Here is a 22500-nt window from a genome sequence, read left to right as displayed (position 1 = left end):
ACAAATCTTTCTAGGGTTATACACATTTCAATCTAGTGTAATACAATAGTAAATGGGTTTTAGCTGTCACCACAATCTTCTCTTGACATGTCATGTAAAGCAGCAGGATAAATACAGTGGAATAATGGAACTTACAGATGCTTTATGTGACTCTTCACCAGCTGCTTTTTACTTTGCCTGGAATGTTACACAGGATGGCAATAAAGTATATCTTACATCTATTCAAGTGTTTATTCCCTCTTATATAATCCTGTCACTTTTGAAATACAGCTACATCTACGTGGCAAGTGAAATGCTAAACAGTTTCATTATTTTAAACTTGTAAAGCCGAAACATTCTGAGCCGTATGATGTGGTTGGTTCCTGCAGAAGGCCTCTGCTGGTGTCATGGCCATGTCCACACGGGAGGACTCCGAGGAGGAAGGAACCCTGAGGAAACATCTCCTTGAGGGCCGGCTCAGATGTGAGGAGAAGTTGAGGGAAGAAACACCCCGAGGACCAGGTCAAACTCCAAATAATTTACTCTATAATGTCATGTGTGCATTTAGTGCTCAGAAAATGTCTGTTTTCACCTACCCCTGTACCCGCCCACAGCTGCTGACTTACATGCAAGTCCTTGACTAATGTAGATTCTGGTTGATACAAGTGGGTTGAAAAAAATTTGTTTCTATTTTTCAAAATGGAAAATATTGTAATTGAAAATCTGCTGCTTGTTATGGTGAAATGCCTCTAATAGAAACAGTGCAGCTGTTTTGAACAAAATGTTTAACCAGATGAAAAGCGTCTGGACCGACTTGGCTAGGCTCAGGTTGTGTCCTGAATGTGTTTGTAAAAGTTTACTCGGCTTTGTGTTGCAGGGCTGTACTGCAGCGCGGAGTGGGACGGCTTCCTGTGTTGGGACCACACTCCTGCAGGGGGTGTGGCCTCTCAAAAGTGCCCCGCCTCCAACTGGACTGGAGACCCCACCGGTGAGCCGCACGTGGTCAAACAAGCACATCTATCAGAAAGAACAGGGTTAGAGTCCTGGACACGGCACAGTCTGACTTGTAGGAATCTATTTTGCCTCTGATCAGAGACGGTGCAGCGCTCGTGCTCCGAGGACGGACTGTGGCTGAACACCAACAGCTCCAGAGCCAACAGCAGTGTGTGTGAGGGCGACCCCAGGGTAAGGCACGACCCCCGGGTAAGGCACAGCAGTGTGTGTGAGTGCGACCCCAGGGTAAGGCACAGCAGTGTGTGTGAGTGCGACCCCAGGGTAAGGCACAGCAGTGTGTGTGAGTGCGACCCCAGGGTAAGGCACAGCAGTGTGTGTGAGTGCGACCCCAGGGTAAGGCACAGCAGTGTGTGTGAGTGCGACCCCAGGGTAAGGCACAGCAGTGTGTGTGAGTGCGACCCCAGGGTAAGGCACAGCAGTGTGTGTGAGTGCGACCCCAGGGTAAGGCACAGCAATGTGTGTGAGTGCGACCCCAGGGTAAGGCACAGCAGTGTGTGTGAGTGCGACCCCAGGGTAAGGCACAGCAGTGTGTGTGAGTGCGACCCCAGGGTAAGGCACAGCAGTGTGTGTGAGTGCGACCCCAGGGTAAGGCACAGCAGTGTGTGTGAGGGCGACCCCAGGGTAAGGCACGACCCCCGGGTAAGGCACAGCAGTGTGTGTGAGTGCGACCCCAGGGTAAGGCACAGCAGTGTGTGTGAGTGCGACCCCAGGGTAAGGCACAGCAGTGTGTGTGAGTGCGACCCCAGGGTAAGGCACAGCAGTGTGTGTGAGTGCGACCCCAGGGTAAGGCACAGCAGTGTGTGTGAGTGCGACCCCAGGGTAAGGCACAGCAGTGTGTGTGAGTGCGACCCCAGGGTAAGGCACAGCAGTGTGTGTGAGTGCGACCCCAGGGTAAGGCACAGCAGTGTGTGTGAGTGCGACCCCAGGGTAAGGCACAGGGCCAAGGCTAACACGGTTCACATCACAACTTGAAAGTATCACAGAATCACTTTGGATAAAACATGTAACTGCTGCAAACAGCTCCAAGAAGGAGAGACATATGCTGAGCATTAAACTATGAGAAACTTACATGAATTTTAGTCACATGACATTTTCAAATTTGTGCTGAAACTTCGGGGTTACGAGCTGTGATCACCCACCCACAATGAACGCACATGATTCAGGGATTTATTTATTTAGAATTTTGAAATGTAAATTTAAACAAAACAAAGAAAAGCCAGAGCAAATAATGACTAGAGCCAGCTGCATGGCCTTATCCTGTGCAGCTGCATGTTCATATCCTGTGCAGCTGCATGGCCTTATCCTGTCCAGCTGCATGGCCATATCCTGTGCAGCTGCATGGCCTTATCCTGTCCAGCTGCATGGCCATATCCTGTGCAGCTGCATGGCCTTATCCTGTACAGCTGCATGGCCTTATCCTGTACAGCTGCATGGCCTTATCCTGTGCAGCTGCATGTTCATATCCTGTGCAGCTGCATGGCCTTATCCTGTTCAGCTGCATGGCCTTATCCTGTACAGCTGCATGGCCATATCCTGTACAGCTGCATGGCCATATCCTGTACAGCTGCATGATCATTGAATGCAGAAAACATGTATGATGACATCACGGCCATCATGCCCGGTCAAGTTGTTGTTGTTGTTGTTGTTGTGTTACTTTTAATGGCGATCGGCAGCCAACGGAAAAGGTGCATTACCGACTGTAGTTGTATATCTTCTGTGAGTTGTATGTACGTGTTTTAAGCCATACCATCAATAAAAAGGAGAGAAAGAGAGAAATAGAGACAAGAGAGTGAAGTTTTTTTAAGGGTAAAGCGTAAAACACATAGTTTGAAGACGTAACACTACAGTAGGTGGCGGTAAATGCACCTTTTAAGTTGGCTGCCAACCGCCATTAAAAGTAACAGAAGTCGTTGTGTGACGTGGGGACCCGCAGTGGAAAAGTGGTCTCACTCACTCATACCGTTTCCATGGAGATCTCTGAAAGCTAACTGACTAAACTCTGCAATGTAAACAGATAAACACCAACATTAGTACTGCCATGATCTCGAATGACAAAAACACTGCATACGCTACAATGAATAGAACTACAATGTCTGTCCAGTTCTTGATTGTGACATATTTTGACAGGAAAATTCCTTCCAAACATTCCTGAACGAGGTCACCGTCCTTTTACCGTTTGTTTGTTTGTTTGTTTGTTTGTTTGTTTAAATCGAAAGATGAAATATGAAATACTCAACAAACAGAACACAGCCAGAGAAACAAATAAAAATACAACTAAACAACAAAACATAATCCATAGTCCAAAGTCCATTTCCAAATTAAATCCAATTCAATATGTCTGTTACTATGTCAGTCCAGTCCAGGGGTCAGCGACCTTTATGTTCAAAGAACCAAATCGGGGCAAAAAAACTAAACACAAATCTAACTGGAGCCGCAAACATTTAAAAGCCTTATATAAGCCTTATATGAAGCTAACAATGGCTGTAAGTTTATATTAGTTATATTTATCAAAATGACCAGGCTACAAATACATAATGAGCATTCCTGATTAAATGTTTATTGTCCCTGCAGCGCCCCCTGGAGAGAGAGACGCACCATGCGACTTCTCTGCTACGATGGTGCTTTAAGTTTAACTTCCATTACAATCTTAATGTATCATATTTTGTTGCATTGATGAAAATATAGCAATACAATTAAGAAATCAGATTTTTGTGTCATTTTTAACTCCGTAACCCTGGCCTCCAAAGCTACAACTACACTGCCCTTCATGCACCTGTCGTCAGAGAAAGAGCCAGAGTTCTGACTCGACATGAGACAGGAGCAGATAAAATCCTTGATGCCAGTGGCTGGTTGTGCTGGTTTAGACTGAGGCTAGAGAACAACGATGGGGTTTAATCCACAAAATATTGAAAGAAAGTGAGCTCCGGATTGTTTATGGAGCAATCAAACCATAAAAAGTAGCAAAACAACTCTCAAAACAGAAAAGTGACGTCACAGGAATCATACTCTGAAGGTTGATGTCAGTTACAAAAAATGTCACTTGCACAATCATTTGGACGGATTCGGAACGTCCTTTTTTTAAATGTGCAAGTTTGAAAATCAACACAATAATGACAAGTGATCAGCGCTTTGTTAAGGCCTGGTCCGTCACGTGATCATTTCATGTGTGTTTAACGTGTCAAAGCTGCATGTTCTGAAATGAGTGGAATTTTTCAGTTCAATGTTAAAACATCTTCTGTATGTGTTTGAACTAAATCATTATTGAAAATACAGTTACATTAAAAACAACCACAAAATGTGTTTGAATAAATACAACAAACAAGAAATGGTTTCGTCCAAAACAAAGACCATACCACCCTTATGGTCAAGTCATCTTGAATAGTTGGTACACTGTTTGGAATCTTTGAAAAGAGTAGATTAAAGGAGCTTAGAGGGAGGCAGTCTGAGCCCCTTGCACAGATGTATGAAGATATTTGGCTGCACTTGGACATTCCTGCTGGCTCCTGCAGCTGGGGCCACATCAGCAGATCTGAACCACCTAAAGGAGCAGATTGTGGCTTAAACTGGAAGAGAACTACCATCTGAAAGATCCTATGGTCCTGGTTTATGTCGGCCTATGGTCCTGGTTTAGATGGTCCTGGTTTAGGTCGGCCTATGGTCCTGGTTTATGTCGGCCTATGGTCCTGGTTTAGATGGTCCTGGTTTATGTCGGCCTATGGTCCTGGTTTAGATGGTCCTGGTTTAGGTCGGCCTCTGGTCCTGGTTTAGATGGTCCTGGTTTAGGTCGGCCTATGGTCCTGGTTTAGGTCGGCCTATGGTCCTGGTTTATGTCGGCCTATGGTCCTGGTTTAGATGGTCCTGGTTTAGGTCGGCCTATGGTCCTGGTTTATGTCGGCCTATGGTCCTGGTTTAGATGGTCCTGGTTTATGTCGGCCTATGGTCCTGGTTTAGATGGTCCTGGTTTATGTCGGCCTATGGTCCTGGTTTAGATGGTCCTGGTTTATGTCGGCCTATGGTCCTGGTTTAGGTCGGCCTATGGTCCTGATTTATGTCGGCCTATGGTCCTGGTTTAGATGGTCCTGGTTTATGTCGGCCTATGGTCCTGGTTTAGATGGTCCTGGTTTATGTCGGCCTATGGTCCTGGTTTAGATGGTCCTGGTTTATGTCGGCCTATGGTCCTGGTTTAGATGGTCCTGGTTTATGTCGGCCTATGGTCCTGATTTAGGAATATTACATGTCCTGTAATATTTTTAGTTCTTTTGATCCTTCTAGATCACAATATTGTATTATTGATCACATAACATATTTGGGATTTTCATAGGTTTTAATATATTTATATGTAGACCAAAAGGGTGCAACGAAGGAGTATATTGGCAGACTGAGGTGAAGTTCGATTGAGGTTTAAGACTCACTAATTGAGATCCACTGACGATGCTTTAACGACTGTCGTCTTATTGTTCATTAAATGTGATTTTCTTTTCTCTAAACTTCAAAGCCAAGTGGCTGTAGATTAGGGCTAGTAAAGTAGTAAAGTAAAAAGTGACTTAAGAAGCCGAAGGTTGGAGGTTTGATTCCCGCTCTAACCAAGTTCTATCCTTGTGTCCTTAGGCAAGACCCTTTGCCCCTTTCACGTTCCTTCCTGCAGCTACATCAACGTGCAGCCCTCATTGTTAGAAGTCCCAAAACCGCATCCATTTCTGTAGCTGGGGGTGTGGTCCTGAAGGATGAAGGGATGAAGTGAGTGTGTGAATGGTTGGTGGTGATCAGAGGGGCCCATGATGCAGATTGGCAACCTCGCAGCCCCAGGGCAGCTGTGGCTACGATGTTAGCTTGTCAATACTGAGCGTGGGATGACAGAATAATGACAACAACGTTTGAAGAGGCTTCGACATTATTATATTTTTTTATTAAGAACATGATGTTGAACGTGCATGAATCGAGACCATTAGTATTGTCCAGTTCAGGTCTAATAGAGTTACTTCTTGTAACTTGACTCAGCTCTTAAACGTGGCGCTTACGTTTTAAACCACAAACCAGAAGTGATCATGATGCGAAGAGTTTGGCCTCGCTTGAGAAGGAGATGAGCCTCAAAGATGATCTGATCCGTCCTATAGATGTTTGCAGAGGACATTTCTGGTTGATAGGGGGGAGAGAAGGGGTAGAGACATTCTGCAAATGGTTGAAGCCTGGAACACAAATCCACAACATCGTATTTGTTACAACCACACATGGGCACGCCCTTACCCACTGCACCACCGGCGTGCAAATCCTTTCACCTACATAACCACGGCCTTGTGTGTTGATGGGAGTGTGATTCATTGAGCTACAGAAGAACATGTCCTGTGCAGAGATGAGCGTGGCATGTGCATGTTTTGCAGACTGCAGCAAGGCTCTCTGCCGATGTGGACATAGACGCCACACATGCCTCGCTCAGCCCCAGTGCCCACTCTGAGGACGAGACCCTGGTCCGGAGGAAGATCCTGGACAAACAATACAAGTGCTTTGAGAAGATGCACCGCGACCCAGCCTACAACAGCACAGGTACGGACAGGGCGACAGGGACAAAAGGACAGTACAAGAGATGGGGGACAAGAGACGGGGGACAAGAGGCGGGCGACAGGGGATGAGGGACAAGAGGCGGGAGGCGGGGGACAGGAGGCAGGGGACAGGAGATGGGGGATAGGAGACGGGGACAGGAGGCAGGGGACAGGAGATGGGGGACAGGGGACAGGAGATGGGGGACAGGAGATGGGGGATAGGAGATGGGGACAGGAGGCGGGGGACAGGAGACGGGGGACAGGAGATGGGGGACAGAAGATGGGGGACAGGAGACGGGGGACAGGAGGCGGGGGACAGGAGATGGGGGACTGGAGGCGGGGGACAGGGAACGGGTGTGGAATTAACAGTGCATACTCTAACTGTTAGAGTATGCATAATTCCACACCGTTAGAGTCAAACAGGTCAAAGTGTCACTATAATTCTTTAATATCAATATAAACAAACTAATTCTCCAAACGGAAAATTCACAAATGTTCAAGGTTGAGATTTTTGTGTTGGTGATTTGCACAGGACAGTGGAGTGTACGCAGGACAGAGGGGTGTACGCAGGACAGTGGAGTGTACGTAGGACAGTGGAGTGTACGTTGGACAGTGGAGTGTACGCAGGACAGAGGGGTGTACGCAGGACAGTGGAGTGTACGCAGGACAGAGGGGTGTACGCAGGACAGTGGAGTGTACGCAGGACAGTGGAGTGTACGTAGGTCAGTGGAGTGTACGCAGGACAGTGGAGTGTACGCAGGACAGTGGAGTGTACGTAGGTCAGTGGAGTGTACGCAGGACAGTGGAGTGTACGTTGGACAGTGGAGTGTACGTAGGACAGTGGAGTGTACGCAGGACAGTGGAGTGTACGTAGGTCAGTGGAGTGTACGCAGGACAGTGGAGTGTACGCAGGACAGTGGAGTGTACGCAGGACAGTGGAGTGTACGTTGGACAGTGGAGTGTACGCTGGACAGTGGAGTGTACGTAGGTCAGTGGAGTGCACGTAGGACAGTGGAGTGTACGCAGGACAGTGGAGTGCACGTAGGACAGTGGAGTGTACGCAGGACAGTGGAGTGTACGTTGGACAGTGGAGTGTACGTAGGACAGTGGAGTGTACGCAGGACAGTGGAGTGTACGTAGGTCAGTGGAGTGCACGTAGGACAGTGGAGTGTACGCAGGACAGTGGAGTGCACGTAGGACAGTGGAGTGTACGCAGGACAGTGGAGTGTACGTTGGACAGTGGAGTGTACGTAGGACAGTGGAGTGTACGCAGGACAGTGGAGTGTACGTAGGTCAGTGGAGTGTACGCAGGACAGTGGAGTGTACGTAGGACAGTGGAGTGTACGCAGGACAGTGGAGTGTACGCAGGACAGTGGAGTGTACGTAGGACAGTGGAGTGTATGTAGGACAGTGGAGTGTACACGGGACAGTGGAGTGTACGTAGGACAGTGGAGTGTACGTAGGACAGTGAAGTGTACGCAGGACAGTGGAGTGTACGTAGGACAGTGGAGTGTACGCAGGACAGTGGAGTGTACGTGGGACAGTGGAGAGTACGTAGGACAGTGGAATGTACGTAGGACAGTGGAGTGAAGCGCTCGTAATGATGATTCCACCCCATGGCGGCATCGGGAAGGCTTAGAGCTTTCAAACGATGTATAATTTGTTGTTATAGTGGAAACGGTTATATTGTTTTTGCTAAAAATATTGTTATTTTTTTTATTGTTCTTCTTCAGCGCTTTGAACTCTAATTTGATCCCCTGAACATGCTCAAAAACTCACCAAACTTTGCCCAAAATTCAGAATCGGCGAAAAATTTTGTTTTTTCTGGGCCATTTTTTTTTTCGGTAAAAAATGGCGCGACAGCGCCACCGACAAAAGTCAAAATACATTGCGCCTATGGGAGACGCCCCGAGGTCAACTTTGTCGTAAAGCTACGAAATTCGGGACACGCATTCCTCTCGTGAGGACAAAAAAAAAAATCATTGTGGCCACGCCCCCAGACTTACCCTATGGCCGCCATCTTCCTTTGAAAATGAAAACACGCTGTGTTAGCCATTTTGTTCACGTCAAACTTTGACGAACTCCTCCTAGGGCGTTTTGCCCACCGACTTCAAAATCGGCGTACGTCCTCTGGACAAGTGGGGCATCTAAAGTTATCCAATTTTTTGAGATACCTTTTACGGTCTGTGTGCGGCGCAGCCGCAAAGTTGGACAACTTATTTTGGAATATTGCAGATCTAAAAATTGCTCCCATTTGATCAAAACGAGTCCGATTAGGACCAAATTTAAATCAGTTGTTAAACTTTCTAGTTTGGACCAGTTTATGATGACAAAATTGAAATGGGCGCGATAGCGCCCCCTACAGAGTGACCTTTAAATTAACATTGAAGGTCAAAAATTAGTTTTACCAAAATGTTCTAAACTTTACCCAAAATTCTATTTTGGCGTCCCGATCAAAAAAGCCAATCAGACAAATGCCTTATTTTTTACGGCGTAGTCGTAGCGATGACTGAAACCTCCCATGTTATCCCTATGGGAAAACCGCAACATCGCTCAAATCACCACATTTTTACGCTTCACACTTTAACAAACTCCTCCTAGGGCGATTGTCCGATCAAACTCATATTTGGGGAAAATCATCAATCATCTACACAAGCGGGGCATCAAAAGTTATCCATATTTTGATTCTAAGTGCTACGGTCTCTGTGTGGCGGACCCGCAAAAATATGTCAGAAATGGGAAAACAGCGAAATCTCTGAAATGTTCACATTTACGCTTCACACTTTAATGAACTCCTCTGTGGGCAATAGCTCGATCAAGCTCATATTTGGGGAAAATCATCTACACAAGCGGGGCATCAAAAGTTATCCATATTTTTATTCCAAGTGCTACGGTCTCTGTGCGGCGGCGCAGCAAATTTGACTGACACTTGTGTTCATTTGCACTGGATTGGCCATGTCCAATGTGTCGCCGTCTGTCAAGTTCTTTTTTTATTCAACACACAATAAGGGCGCCATCTTTATCAAGTCGAAAGCGCAGAGTCGGAAGGCCGGCGGCCCGCGAGGGCCGTTGGATGCCGCTTGCGGCTTTAATTAATAATTGTATTTCTTCTTATAATCTTGATTTTATGTTTTTAACTGAAACATGGCTTGACAAAAACACAGGAAATGTAGTTCTGATAGAATCTGCTCCACCCAACTTTAAGTTTTAATCTGAAACACGAGAAAACAAAAAAGGGGGTGGAGTCTGTGCTGTCTTTAGAGATGAAATAATTACCCGCAGGTTGTCTTTTGGGGTGTTTTCATCATTTGAGTATGTATCCTTTAAAATGGAGCTAAAACGGTCTCCATCCATTCTCTTCATTGTTTTATACAAGCCTCCCCAGCACTGCCAAAGTTTTATTGATGATTTTACTGAGATGCTCTCAGTCATATGCACAGACTTTGATGGTTTGGTCATTACAGGTGATTTCAATGTGCATGTTGATAATATTTGTGACAGAAACGCTAAAGAGCTTGATGCTGTCCTTGAAACCTTCAGTCTTACTCAGCATGTGAGAGGCCCCACCCACAGCAAAGGACACACTCTAGATCTCATAATTACAGAGGGGGTAAATATTTCAAATGTTAATGTGATCGATGTTGCTCTGTCTGATCATTTCTGTGTCTTCTTTGACCTGTCTGTTTCTCCCAAACCTCTGGTTGGTCCTGCAGTTGTTCAGAGGAGACACATAAGTGATGGCACAGGTGCACTGTTTATGGAAATGATAAACTTTGAAAATGTCTCATGTTCTAATGTAAATGATTTGTTGAACTCTGTTACATCTAGTGTTTTGAATGTTCTGGACACCATCGCCCCTATAAAGACTAAAATGGTTAAAAATAAGCAGAAGGCGCCGTGGAGAAATGATGATTCGGTCAGGGCACAGAAAAGGGAGTGCCGCAGGGCCGAACGGAAATGGCGCAAGTCAAAGCTCCAGGTTCAAAAAGAGATTTACAAAGAAAAGCTGAACATGTACAACCTAATCTTATGTAGAACTAGGGAAAGATATTTTTCTGAAATAATTGGAAGTTGCTGTAACAACTTGCGTGTCCTGTTTGCCACAGTAAACAGATTAACAAACCCTCCAGCTCAGCTGCCGTTAGAACTCATTTCCACATCCAAGTGTAATGAGTTTGCATTATTCTTTAATGACAAAGTTCAGGGCATTAAAAATGCTATAAATCCCACAATGCAAAAAATTACCCTAAAACCACCAAGACACTTAGAGCTAACTCACTTTGCACCAGTAACTGACAAAACTGTCCATGAGATCATCACCAGTCTGAGTTCATCTACATGCTGCCTTGATGTGTTACCCACCAAATTTCTAAAATCTGTGCTGAACAGTTTGTTAGCACCACTCACTCACATAGTTAACATGTCGCTTCAATCTGGAACATTCCCAATGTCTTTGAAAACTGCGGTCATAAAGCCTCTCCTAAAGATGAGCAGTCTTGATGCCGCAGTACTGAGTCATTACCGGCCCATCTCTAATCTGCCATTTTGGGGCAAAGTCCTTGAAAAGGTTGTTTACCAACAGCTCACAGATTTCCTCTTAATAAACAACTCATTTGATGTTTTTCAGTCAGGTTTTAGACCTCATCACAGCACTGAGACTGCTCTTGTCAAGGTGACAAATGACATCCGCCTGAACACTGACACGGGCAAAGCCTCAGTCTTAATTCTGTTAGATCTGAGTGCTGCTTTTGACACTGTCGATCATGGGATCCTCTTACAGAGACTAGAGGACTGGGTGGGCATCACTGGCACTGCCCTAAACTGGTTAAGGTCCTATCTGGAAGACAGGAAGTAGTTTGTTGAAATTGGTAGCTGTGTCTCAGACCACATGACCCTGACCTGTGGAGTGCCTTAAGGGTCAGTCCTGGGTCCCCTTCTGTTCAACCTCTACATGCTGCCGTTGGGTCAGTTGATACGCAGTGAAAATGTGTCCTATCACAATTATGCAGACGACACTCAGATCTATGTTTCACTATCGGCAGGTGACAATGGACCAGTAGATTCACTCTGTCACTGCATCCAACAGATCAGTGTGTGGATGCAAAACAACTTTCTCCAGCTGAACTCAGACAAGACTGAAATAATCGTTTTTTTTTGGCCCACAGAAACAAAGAGAAAGTGTTAGCGGTCACCTCCAGAGTCTCGCTCTAAACCTACAAACCAAATTAGAAATCTGGGGGTAATAATGGACTCAGACTTGAACTTTAATAGCCACGTCAAATCAATAACATCAGCAGCTTTTTACCATCTAAAAAACATTGCCAAAATCAAAAATATAGTGTCAAAACCAGATTTAGAGAGACTTATCCATGTGTTTGTCTCCAGTAGATTAGACTGTAACGGCCTGCTCACTGGCCTCTCCAAACGAGTTGTAAAACAGCTGCAGTACATCCAGAACGCTGCTGCTCGGGTCCTGACCAGAACCAGGAAGTATGATCACATTAGTCCTGTTCTCAGGTCTCTGCACTGCCCCCTGTGGCTCAGAGAATAGACTTTAAAGCAGCTCTGCTTGTGTACAAGTCTCTCCATGGCCTAGCACCAAAGTACATCTTGGATATGTTAGTGCCATATGAACCATCTCGGACTCTGAGGACCTCAGGGACAGGCCTCCTGCTGGTGCCCAGAATCAGGACAAAACATGGGGAATCTGCGTTTCAGTTTTATGCAGCTAAAATCTGGAACAGTCTTCCTGAAGATGTGAGACAGGCTTCTACTCTGACAATGTTCAAATCTAAGCTAAAAACAGTTTTGTTTAGCTGCGCATATGACTGAAAGGATTTTTTCTTTGCACTCTTCTCTTTTGTTTGTCATTTTATTAGTTTAGAAAATCAGTTGGATTGATAATTTTTAATTTAGTTAATTTTATTGTATTTCTGTAATTTCTTTGTGATTTGAATGCATTTTTCCTGCTGTGAAGCACTTTGAATTGCCTTGTGTATGAAATGTGCTCTACAAATAAACTTGCCTTGCCTTGCCTTACGTAGGACAGTGGAGTGTACGCAGGACAGTGGAGTGTACGCAGGACAGTGGAATGTACGTAGGACAGTGGAGTGTACGCAGGACAGTGGAGTGTACGCAGGACAGTGGAGTGTACGTAGGACAGTGGAGTGTACGCAGGACAGTGGAGTGTACGTTTGACAGTGGAATGTACGTAGGACAGTGGAGTGTACGTAGGACAGTGGAGTGTACGCAGGACAGTGGAGTGTACGTTTGACAGTGGAATGTACGTAGGACGCTGGACAGTGGAGTGTACATGGGACAGTGGAGTGTACGTTGGACAGTGGAGTGTACGTTGGACAGTGGAGTGTACGTAGGACAGTGGAGTGTACGCAGGACAGTGGAGTGTACGCAGGACAGTGGAGTGTACGCAGGACAGTGGAGTGTACGTTGGACAGTGGACTGGGCTCTGGAGGTTGGACAGGAGACATGTTTTGGGTCTGGTCCTCAGTGCTCGTCTGTGTCCCAGGTTTCTATTGCGCCCGTAACTGGGACGGCTGGCTGTGCTGGGACGACACTCCGGCAGGAACACTCACCTCCCAGAACTGCCCCAACTACTTTGTCGACTTCGACCCCACAGGTACTCACTCATTAGGTACTCCCTCATTAGGTACTCACTCATTAGGTACTCCCTCATTAGGTTTGCTCACTAGGTACTCACTCATTAGGTACTCCATCAATAGGTACTCGCTCATTGGGTACTCACTAATGAGGTATGTGCTCACTAGGTACTCGCTCACTAGATACTCACTCATTAGGTACTCGCTCATTGGGTACTCACTAATGAGGTATGTGCTCACTAGGTACTCGCTCACTAGGTACTCACTCATTAGGTACTCGCTCATTGGGTACTCACTAATGAGGTATGTGCTCACTAGGTACTCGCTCACTAGGTACTCACTCATTGGGTACTCGCTCATTAGGTTCTCACTAATGAGGTATATGCTCACTAGGTACTCGCTCATTAGATACTCACTCATTAGGTACTCGCTCATTAGGTACTCACTAATGAGGTATGTGCTCACTAGGTACTCGCTCATTAGATACTCACTCATTAGGTACTCGCTCACTAGGTACTCACTCAGTAGGGACTCGCTCATTAGGTACTCACTAATGAGGTATGTGCTCACTAGGTACTCGCTCATTAGATACTCACTCATTAGGTACTCGCTCATTGGGTACTCACTAATGAGGTATGTGCTCACTAGGTACTCGCTCACTAGGTACTCACTCATTAGGTACTCGCTCATTAGGTACTCACTAATGAGGTATGTGCTCACTAGGTACTCGCTCACTAGGTACTCACTCAGTAGGGACTCGCTCATTAGGTACTCACTAATGAGGTATGTGCTCACTAGGTACTCGCTCATTAGGTACTCACTCACTAGGTACTCGCTCATTGGCTACGTGCTCATACTCGCTCATTAGGTACTCACTCATGAAGTACTTGTGGATTTGGTACTCGATACTTGTCTCAAGTCAGATTTGAAGTACTGTGTTTCTGCTTTTATTTCTCAGAAAAGGCCACAAAAGTGTGCGGCGAGGACGCTCAGTGGTTCCGTCACCCGGACACCAACCGGACCTGGTCCAACTACACGCGCTGCAACGAGAACACCAAGGCCAAGCTCAAGGTCAAATGTCTCTCAGACGCTTGTTTGCACTGAATGAACTGCAGACAGAACCATCGTCCCTCTGCCACGCCCTTTGTGACACAAACACTTCCCAACAAGGGCAACATACGAGTCAAATCATATTATTTTCTACTTATTTTGGTTTATGTTAATAAAACCTTACATATGACAATAATTTATAACAAGAGCAGCAGATTTAGTCTTATACCACTATACGCTTTAGATATAGTGCCTTTACTATAGGGACGTGCAAATAAATATGCTACGATAGAAATTTGTCTTAACAACAGCATGGTTTTATTTTAGTAATGCTAAAACATGAATCAAGTTAATAAAGTTGATACTGTGGGAACATTTATCTTACAAATATTATGTTTTAAAAGCAAAAAAGCTTTAAAAGTAAAGAAGCGTTAGACCCTGAGCTGGACTTTAAGCTGAAGCTCATATTTTAACCGGTTTGATTTATGATGACGCAGTGACAGAGGTCTCACTCCTCGCCTCGTGCACAACACGGAGCTTCTAAAATAACACCTTTAATTGGGAAATTCACTTTAACCGGTTCAAAATCCTTCAGTTTTCTTAAAACTATTTTTTAATATATGGCTTTATCTCGCACTGGGCTCTGCACAGCTCTAGTAAATATAATGTATTGTTTTATTTCGAGCTTATAGCATAGTGTAGAAGTATGTGGTTCACAATAATTACATATTTGCATAACCTTACCAACATACAAGTCCATGTGAAATTACATACATTTAAATCCCATGATTCAATAGACAATAATAGCTTGAAATTGAGTGGAAGAAGAAAAACTCTCACCACATTGTTCATCACTTTGCTTTGGTAACAAAGTTACATTTGAAGATCTTAATGTTATATACATTGTCAGCTCTCGTGACCAACAGGTTTATTTCAATCTGACTTCATAATATGAACAAATATCATAGAGGACTGAGACATGCTTCAGTGAGGGTCGTTCTGACACCTTCATCCAGCTTCAGTTTAAGTCTACTTTGCACAAAAATATTAGATTTTGAGATTATGATGGGACATGTATAAAATTGATAGTTTTGGGTAAACTGAAGCCCAGAGGGCCAAAAATACTGGTTTGTTGGTAACATGAGGCCCCCGGGCCATACTTTTATATCCCCCTCGATCTTCAGTGTTCTGTTTAACAGCGTGGTAAAAAAGAGGTCAAAGTGAAAGTTGTATCATTTTAACTTCCTTTTCACAAAATCGTACTAAAGCAATATCTAAGGTCAAAGGTCAACACCAACATTTCAGACCCTTTAAGCCCCATTCAAACACTGTTACAGGGGCCCCCAAGAGAACAGGAGCCAAAAGTCCAGGGGGGCCTCTGGACCAAGGTCTCAACTGATGAAAAATGTCCAATTCTTACATTTTCAACCCAGAAGCTTGAGATGGTATTTCATGATATCACATGATTTCATGATTTTATGGTTTTACAGCTCGAGTTTATTATGTAAGTCAATGCAGCACGTTTGGTGCAGATGCATCACAACACAGGTCAAAGGTCAGAGGGGCAAGGTGAGGGATGGGAGGGGCACGGTGAGGGATGGGAGGGGCACGGTGAGGGATGGGAGGGGCCAGGTGAGGGATGGGAGGGGCCAGGTGAGGGATGGGAGGGGCCAGGTGAAGGATGGGAGGGGCACGGTGAGGGATGGGAGGGGCCAGGTGAGGGATGGGAGGGGCACGGTGAGGGATGGGAGGGGCCAGGTGAGGGATGGGAGGGGCACGGTGAGGGATGGGAGGGGCACGGTGAGGGATGGGAGGGGCACGGTGAGGGATGGGAGGGGCCAGGTGAGGGATGGGAGGGGCACGGTGAGGGATGGGAGGGGCACGGTGAGGGATGGGAGGGGCACGGTGAGGGATGGGAGGGGCACGGTGAGGGATGGGAGGGGCACGGTGAGGGATGGGAGGGGCCAGGTGAGGGATGGGAGGGGCACGGTGAGGGATGGGAGGGGCCAGGTGAGGGATGGGAGGGGCACGGTGAGGGATGGGAGGGGCACGGTGAGGGATGGGAGGGGCACGGTGAGGGATGGGAGGGGCCAGGTGAGGGATGGGAGGGGCACGGTGAGGGATGGGAGGGGCCAGGTGAGGGATGGGAGGGGCACGGTGAGGGATGGGAGGGGCCAGGTGAGGGTTGGGAGGGGCACGGTGAGGGATGGGAGGGGCACGGTGAGGGATGGGAGGGGCCAGGTGAGGGATGGGAGGGGCACGGTGAGGGATGGGAGGGGCACGGTGAGGGATGGGAGGGGCCAGGTGAGGGATGGGAGGGGCACGGTGAGGGATGGGAGGGGCACGGTGAGGGATGGGAGGGGCACGGTGAGGGATGGGAGGGGCCAGGTGAGGGATGGGAGGGGCACGGTGAGGGATGGGAGGGGCACGGTGAGGGATGGGAGGGGCCAGGTGAGATCTGAAGGTGTCAAAGCATGACAAAAATAACATTATTATTATTATGAAATATAAACTGCAACATGTACACAAACGGCCCCCAAGTAAGTCAGAGGGTTAAACTGGCTTAGCTAAGTGCTACATGCTAACGTAATGAGTTCTGTCATGAAGCAGCAGCATCACTTGTCCATCTGGACCAGCAGGACGTTTCTGTTGCACTGAACACTTGTGCTGTGTGTTGCAGTCGGCCTACATCCTGTTCTACATGGCCATCGTGGGCCACGCCCTGTCCATCGCCTCGCTGCTCGTCTCCTTAGCCATCTTTTTCTACTTCAGGTATGCCAAGCCTCTACATAAAAGATAAATCTTCTGTTAAAGAAGACATATTATGCTATATAATTATAATATAAGAAAATCTGCAAGATAATGAGAGATGTGTGAAATTATGTACAAAAATACATTTTCGTTTAATTTTGTCTTTGTTTTAATGAAATGACTTTAATCAAACAGAATGTAACTGTATTATCATCATATGGACTAATTGAATTGGTAATCTTTGGACAATTCCAAAACCAGTGGCTGCTAGTTTGTTTCACCATATTCTACTGATCATTGTTTAGATCCAATAATAGACCGTGTAGATGATTATTGTCATCATTATTATTATACATTTGACAAATATAAAGACCATAAACAGAAGAACACAATGAAACAAAACAGGACCAGAGAGTGAACAGAAGACAACCACCAAAACCAGCAGACGTCCAACCAGATGAAGGAACATTTAAACCAAGACAAACGTCCCATTCAGTCCAGAATCTTCCCAAATGTGTCCATTTTCATTTTTTTTTGACCTTTTAAGAATGTCCAATATAATGTCGGTCCAGGCCCTGATTGTTGCAATTCATGTCATTTACTCTTTAGTGAGTGTTTATTGTGTTCATGGCTGGTGTGCTGAGGCCCAACTACAGAGCTCTGAAATCTGAAGCACTTTATTGAGTCCGATATTTTTGAGCAAAAAGACAGTCTCAAATCACATGGTAGAGTTTTGGCTCCTGGCTGTCACTCTTTCCCCTACAGTTAGCATTTCCTTGGAAATAATGTGCAATTTGACTGGGTATTTGAAGAAATATGAAACATTTGCGTACAGAATACCCCCCAAACATTTGTGGTTCTCCACTGAGAGTACACATTCCCATTCTTTGTCGGTCAAAATAAAATTACCCTCTTATTCTCATTTATTTTAAATGTAATCTGTAGAGTGGCTGTCCAAATAGTTGATATATTTCTTTAATTTAGATATTATTTCCCTTGAAAGTTCTAATTGGATGATGGCGGTTTTGACCGGACGTGTCTCTCTGGCTGTGGTCGTACCCGTGGAATAATCCTTCTTTATTACGAGTTCACCTGGGTAGACCTGATATAGCAGACATATGAGGAAACTGGACACTTATTTTGAAAACATGTCTAAAAAAATAAGAGGAAAAATGCCACGTGCTATCACCACGTGCTATCATCACGTGCTATCACCACGTGCTATCACCACGTGCTATCACCACGTGCTATCATCACGTGCTATCACCACGTGCTATCACCACGTGCTATCACCACGTGCTATCAACACGTGCTATCACCACGTGCTATCATCACGTGCTATCACCACGTGCTATCATCACGTGCTATCACCACGTGCTATCACCAAGTGCTATCACCACGTGCTATCACCACGTGCTATCACCACGTGCTATCATCAAGCGCTATCATCACGTGCTATCACCACGTGCCATCACCACGTGCTATCACCACGTGCCATCACCACGTGCTATCACCACGTGCTATCACCACGTGCTATCATCACGTGCTATCACCACGTGCTATCACCACGTGCTATGACCACGTGCTATCACCACGTGCTATCACCACGTGCTATCACCACGTGCTATCACCACGTGCTATCACCACGTGCTATCACCACGTGCTATCACCACGTGCCATCACCACGTGCTATCACCACGCGCTATCATCACGTGCTATCACCACGTGCCATCACCACGTGCTATCACCACGTGCCATCACCACGTGCTATCACCACGTGCTATCACCACGTGCCATCACCACGTGCTATCACCACGCGCTATCATCACGCGCTATCACCACGTGCCATCACCACGTGCTATCACCACGTGCTATCACCACGTGCTATCACCACGTGCCATCACCACGTGCTATCACCACGCGCTATCATCACGTGCTATCACCACGTGCCATCACCACGTGCCATCACCACGTGCTATCACCACGTGCTATCACCACGTGCCATCACCACGTGCCATCACCACGTGCTATCACCACGTGCTATCACCACGTGCCATCACCACGTGCTATCACCACGTGCTATCACCACGTGCTATCACCACGTGCCATCACCACGTGCCATCACCACGTGCTATCACCACGTGCTATCATCACGCGCTATCATCACGTGCCATTACGGTCGGATTCCGAACAGTGGATGCAAAGATAGATGTGGCCCTGGTGGGAATGTGTGATTTGAAATCCAAGAATGGCGAGCTGGACACACGGGCTGCGGCGGCCGAGGAGGAGGTCTCTGACCTGAGGGACACTGTCTCTACTTTACAAACCAAAGTGGCAGAATTGACAAACCAGGTGCTTGTTTTGAAGGATCCCCCAATATCTCAAACTTACAACAAAAGCTGTGAAAATAAAGATGGCTCGTTGCTCCTGTTATAGGGACGTTCTTCAGTGATGTCATCACTGATGCAGCGTGTCATGACTGCATCAGTCATCTCGCCGCTGGCCAAACCCGATCAACAAAGCCCCAAGTCTCTTACTTTATTGACTACTCAGGGCAAGTGGTCAATAAACACAAATCTTTTGATCTGATGAAATCCTGCCTGAGAGAGGAGAATGTGGAATACGCTCTGCTTTATCCTGCAACGCTGACGATCAACGTGAATGAGAAAATAAGATTCACTTCAGCAGAAGAGGCGTTTTAAAACAGGATCCGCTCTGACATTCTCTCCCATTTATTTTCATTTATTTCACTGAAAATGACCTGGGGACAATGGCATCTGAAAGGTTCTGATCATTGTTTGATGCTAATGACATATTGGGTCCAGTTAAGCAGTCAAAGATGAGAAAAGAGAAAATATACAGTATATACCTACAAGAAACCAATTTAAACAACTTAGAACATTAAAAATTAAATACATTTGGTTATAACAGACTTTACTATTCCTTATACAGGGGCAAACAAAAGATGGGCGTGGCCATAGTGATCTCCAGCTGAATTGCCTGTAAACAGATGAACACAAAGATAAAGATGTATGGAATTGTATGTACTTTAAGTGTATATGGTCCTCCAGGAAGTGAAGACACTTGTTTTTGGGGTTAATCCTATGTTCAGCCGACATTGGATGTCTAAAGCTCACAAAGTACTGGTAAATCTAGAAATAATACATTTCGTAAATGTATACATGACGTAGGGTTGATCGATATCTGGAGAGAGATGAATCTTCATGTCCGCCAATATACACCTTTTTCAAACGACAGAAGAACTCGAATAGACTACTTTTAGGTCCAAAATGACACAGACATGGGTCCAATAGACTGAAGTGAGAATGCTCCTATTTACATCATTGTAGATCTGGAAAAGAAATGAAAAACACACTTAATGCTTGAGATTTAATGCTCGTGTACTCAATGTAAAGAATATGACCCAGGACATTGAGACGTTTGTAGAGGAATGATGGACAGTTCTCTGGGATGCGATGAAGGCAGTTTTGAGCGGGGCGGAGTTATTGCTGTCGCCTTGGCCAAAAATAAACAAATAGAAAAATAAGGGGTGAGATTAATATCCTGATCTCACAGGGGGAAACGCTCTTTAAAATGGTTCAAAATTCACAAAATGATTAGCTTGTTAGCCAGTGCCAACATGGGGTTCATTTCTAAATAGGAGAAAGCAGTGGAGGATGGGGTCAGGATCACTCACACAGGTCTGCCCAGGTTTAGTGCTGCCCAGTGGTCCAGTGGTTAAAGGCACAGAGCATATGCTGCAGTGTCGTGAGCTCAACTCCTGACCTTCTCTCTCATGCCCCATTTCACGCTCACCTTTCGTGTCTAATAAAGCCTTCGGGGCCCCTCCTCGGCCCCTCTTCGGCCCCTCCTTGTTGGCAGAGTGGCTTGCACTCTCGTCTCACAGCTGAAGGTCGGGTTTGACTCCCGGGCCCAATGGGGCCTTTCTGTGCAAGTTTGGTGTCTGGGTGGATTTCCCCCCATCAACCCAAAACATGTATAATAGGTCAAATCTTTCAGCTACGGTTCCTGACCACGCCTGGTCAGGAGATGGGTCCCCAAGCGCTGCACTGCAGCGATCACTGCTCCTGAGCAGATGCCCCAGCAGTGTTGAGGGATGGGTCAAATGCAGGGTACAAAATTCCATACGGGGACAATGATGTGTACCTTATTCTTTTATAGGTCAAATTAGGGTCATCTAGTCCCCCAAGACGCTTAAATGCTCCAATATGGCCTTAAAATATGTCAAAAATGTGTACTTCATTGGAGTTTGGGTTTTGTTCTGTAAAAGGTTTTTATGCTCAGCCCCCAAAGTGTTAAATAATTCTCTACAGAGCGGGAAACGTTACTTTACAGACGGGCACTGGGAAGGAGTGGTCAGAGGAGCTACAGGAGCAGGACGATAGAAAAGCCAGTGGAGCCTTTTGCCTGCTGGAGCCTGCCGCTTGTTGTTCCAGAGCAGGCTTCAGTCATGCAGTGAGTTAGAGTGGAACAGAGCTGTGCCAGGTACACGTCCTCCTCGTCCTCCTCCTCGTCCTCAGCGCTCTTTTTCAGCCCCAGCTTCTGCTTGAACGCTGGGGAGTCACAGTGACCTGCTCAGCTCCACTTCAAGCGTCTCCTTCTAAAGACACACACAGCAGCAGGAGCTCATAACTCACGTGTGCACCAGAACAGTCTCTGCACAAAAGGACCAATGAGCAACCTTAAAGCAGAGAACCAGAGCCCCAGTGCACTCTGGGAGGAGGACTGCTCGTGTCTCCAGTCAGTAAATATATTACTGCAATTAGTTCCAGATGTTCTCTCAGCAGTTTGTTTTTACCACTGTCCACACGGAATTCTTGAATTCTAATGGTACAACGCTGAAGTCAAGGTTTGAAAGTGCACGATGTGGAGGGTCTGCCATCTGCCGTCTCCATGGAGATGCTTTTACTTTGCCTGGAATGTTCTTCAGTATGTTCAGTATGGTACTAAATTAAATCAACAATTATGTATATTTATATATTGCATAAGTTCAATAGTTTTGGCAGAACGTATACATCTGAAATGTCATGTTCAAAGTATACTTTATTAATACTCCTTTTTCCTTTGGAAAATTACAGAAAGTATGAGTGGAAATAGATGGGCCTTAGCAGGATATTTTGATAAAAATAGACATCCTTTTTTTCTGTTAAATGCAAGATAAATAAGTGTAACACCATCCTGCAGAACAACAACAGCCAGAGACAAGCAGATTTAACACATTTAACAAGTGGCAGAGCGGTTAACACTCTTGTCTCTCCCAAGAAGGAGATCATGGGTTCGATTCCTGGGCCAGACCAACATCACATGATCTCTCTGGATGGAGTCTAGTGAAATAATGTGAGAATGAAGTGAGAGTGAATGGTTGTCTCTGTGTTGGCTCTGCAACGAGTTGGCCACTATCCAGGGTGTACCCTGCCTAAGGCCCAAAGTCACTGGGATAGGCTCCAGACACCCGCAACCCCTATTGGGAAAAAGCGGTATAAAATGAGTGAATGAAAGTTCATATAGGTTCAGCAAAGAATCATCCAGGT

The 22500-nt window shown here is 46.0% G+C and overlaps 1 protein-coding gene across 1 annotated transcript in view; it reads left to right on the top strand.

The window, feature by feature from the left end:
• Positions 1 to 22500, top strand: part of calcr (calcitonin receptor) — a 72743-nt gene that overhangs the window by 4279 nt on the left and 45964 nt on the right. Inside the window, exons 3-9 of the mRNA XM_072447306.1 lie at positions 369 to 501; positions 857 to 967; positions 1073 to 1164; positions 6372 to 6534; positions 13057 to 13167; positions 14106 to 14218; positions 16878 to 16969. Coding sequence (XP_072303407.1) covers positions 387 to 501; positions 857 to 967; positions 1073 to 1164; positions 6372 to 6534; positions 13057 to 13167; positions 14106 to 14218; positions 16878 to 16969 — 797 coding nt within the window. The 5' untranslated portion in view covers positions 369 to 386. The remainder of the gene's footprint in view (positions 1 to 368; positions 502 to 856; positions 968 to 1072; positions 1165 to 6371; positions 6535 to 13056; positions 13168 to 14105; positions 14219 to 16877; positions 16970 to 22500) is intronic.

This window comes from Eucyclogobius newberryi, unplaced genomic scaffold, assembly GCF_026437365.1.
Source record: "Eucyclogobius newberryi isolate DKJ021-1_F unplaced genomic scaffold, fEucNew1.0.hap1 SCAF_16, whole genome shotgun sequence".
Lineage (NCBI taxonomy): Eukaryota > Metazoa > Chordata > Actinopteri > Gobiiformes > Gobiidae > Eucyclogobius > Eucyclogobius newberryi.
The sequence above is the reverse complement of the archived record's forward strand: the minus strand, read 5'-3'. Positions and strand labels throughout refer to the sequence as shown.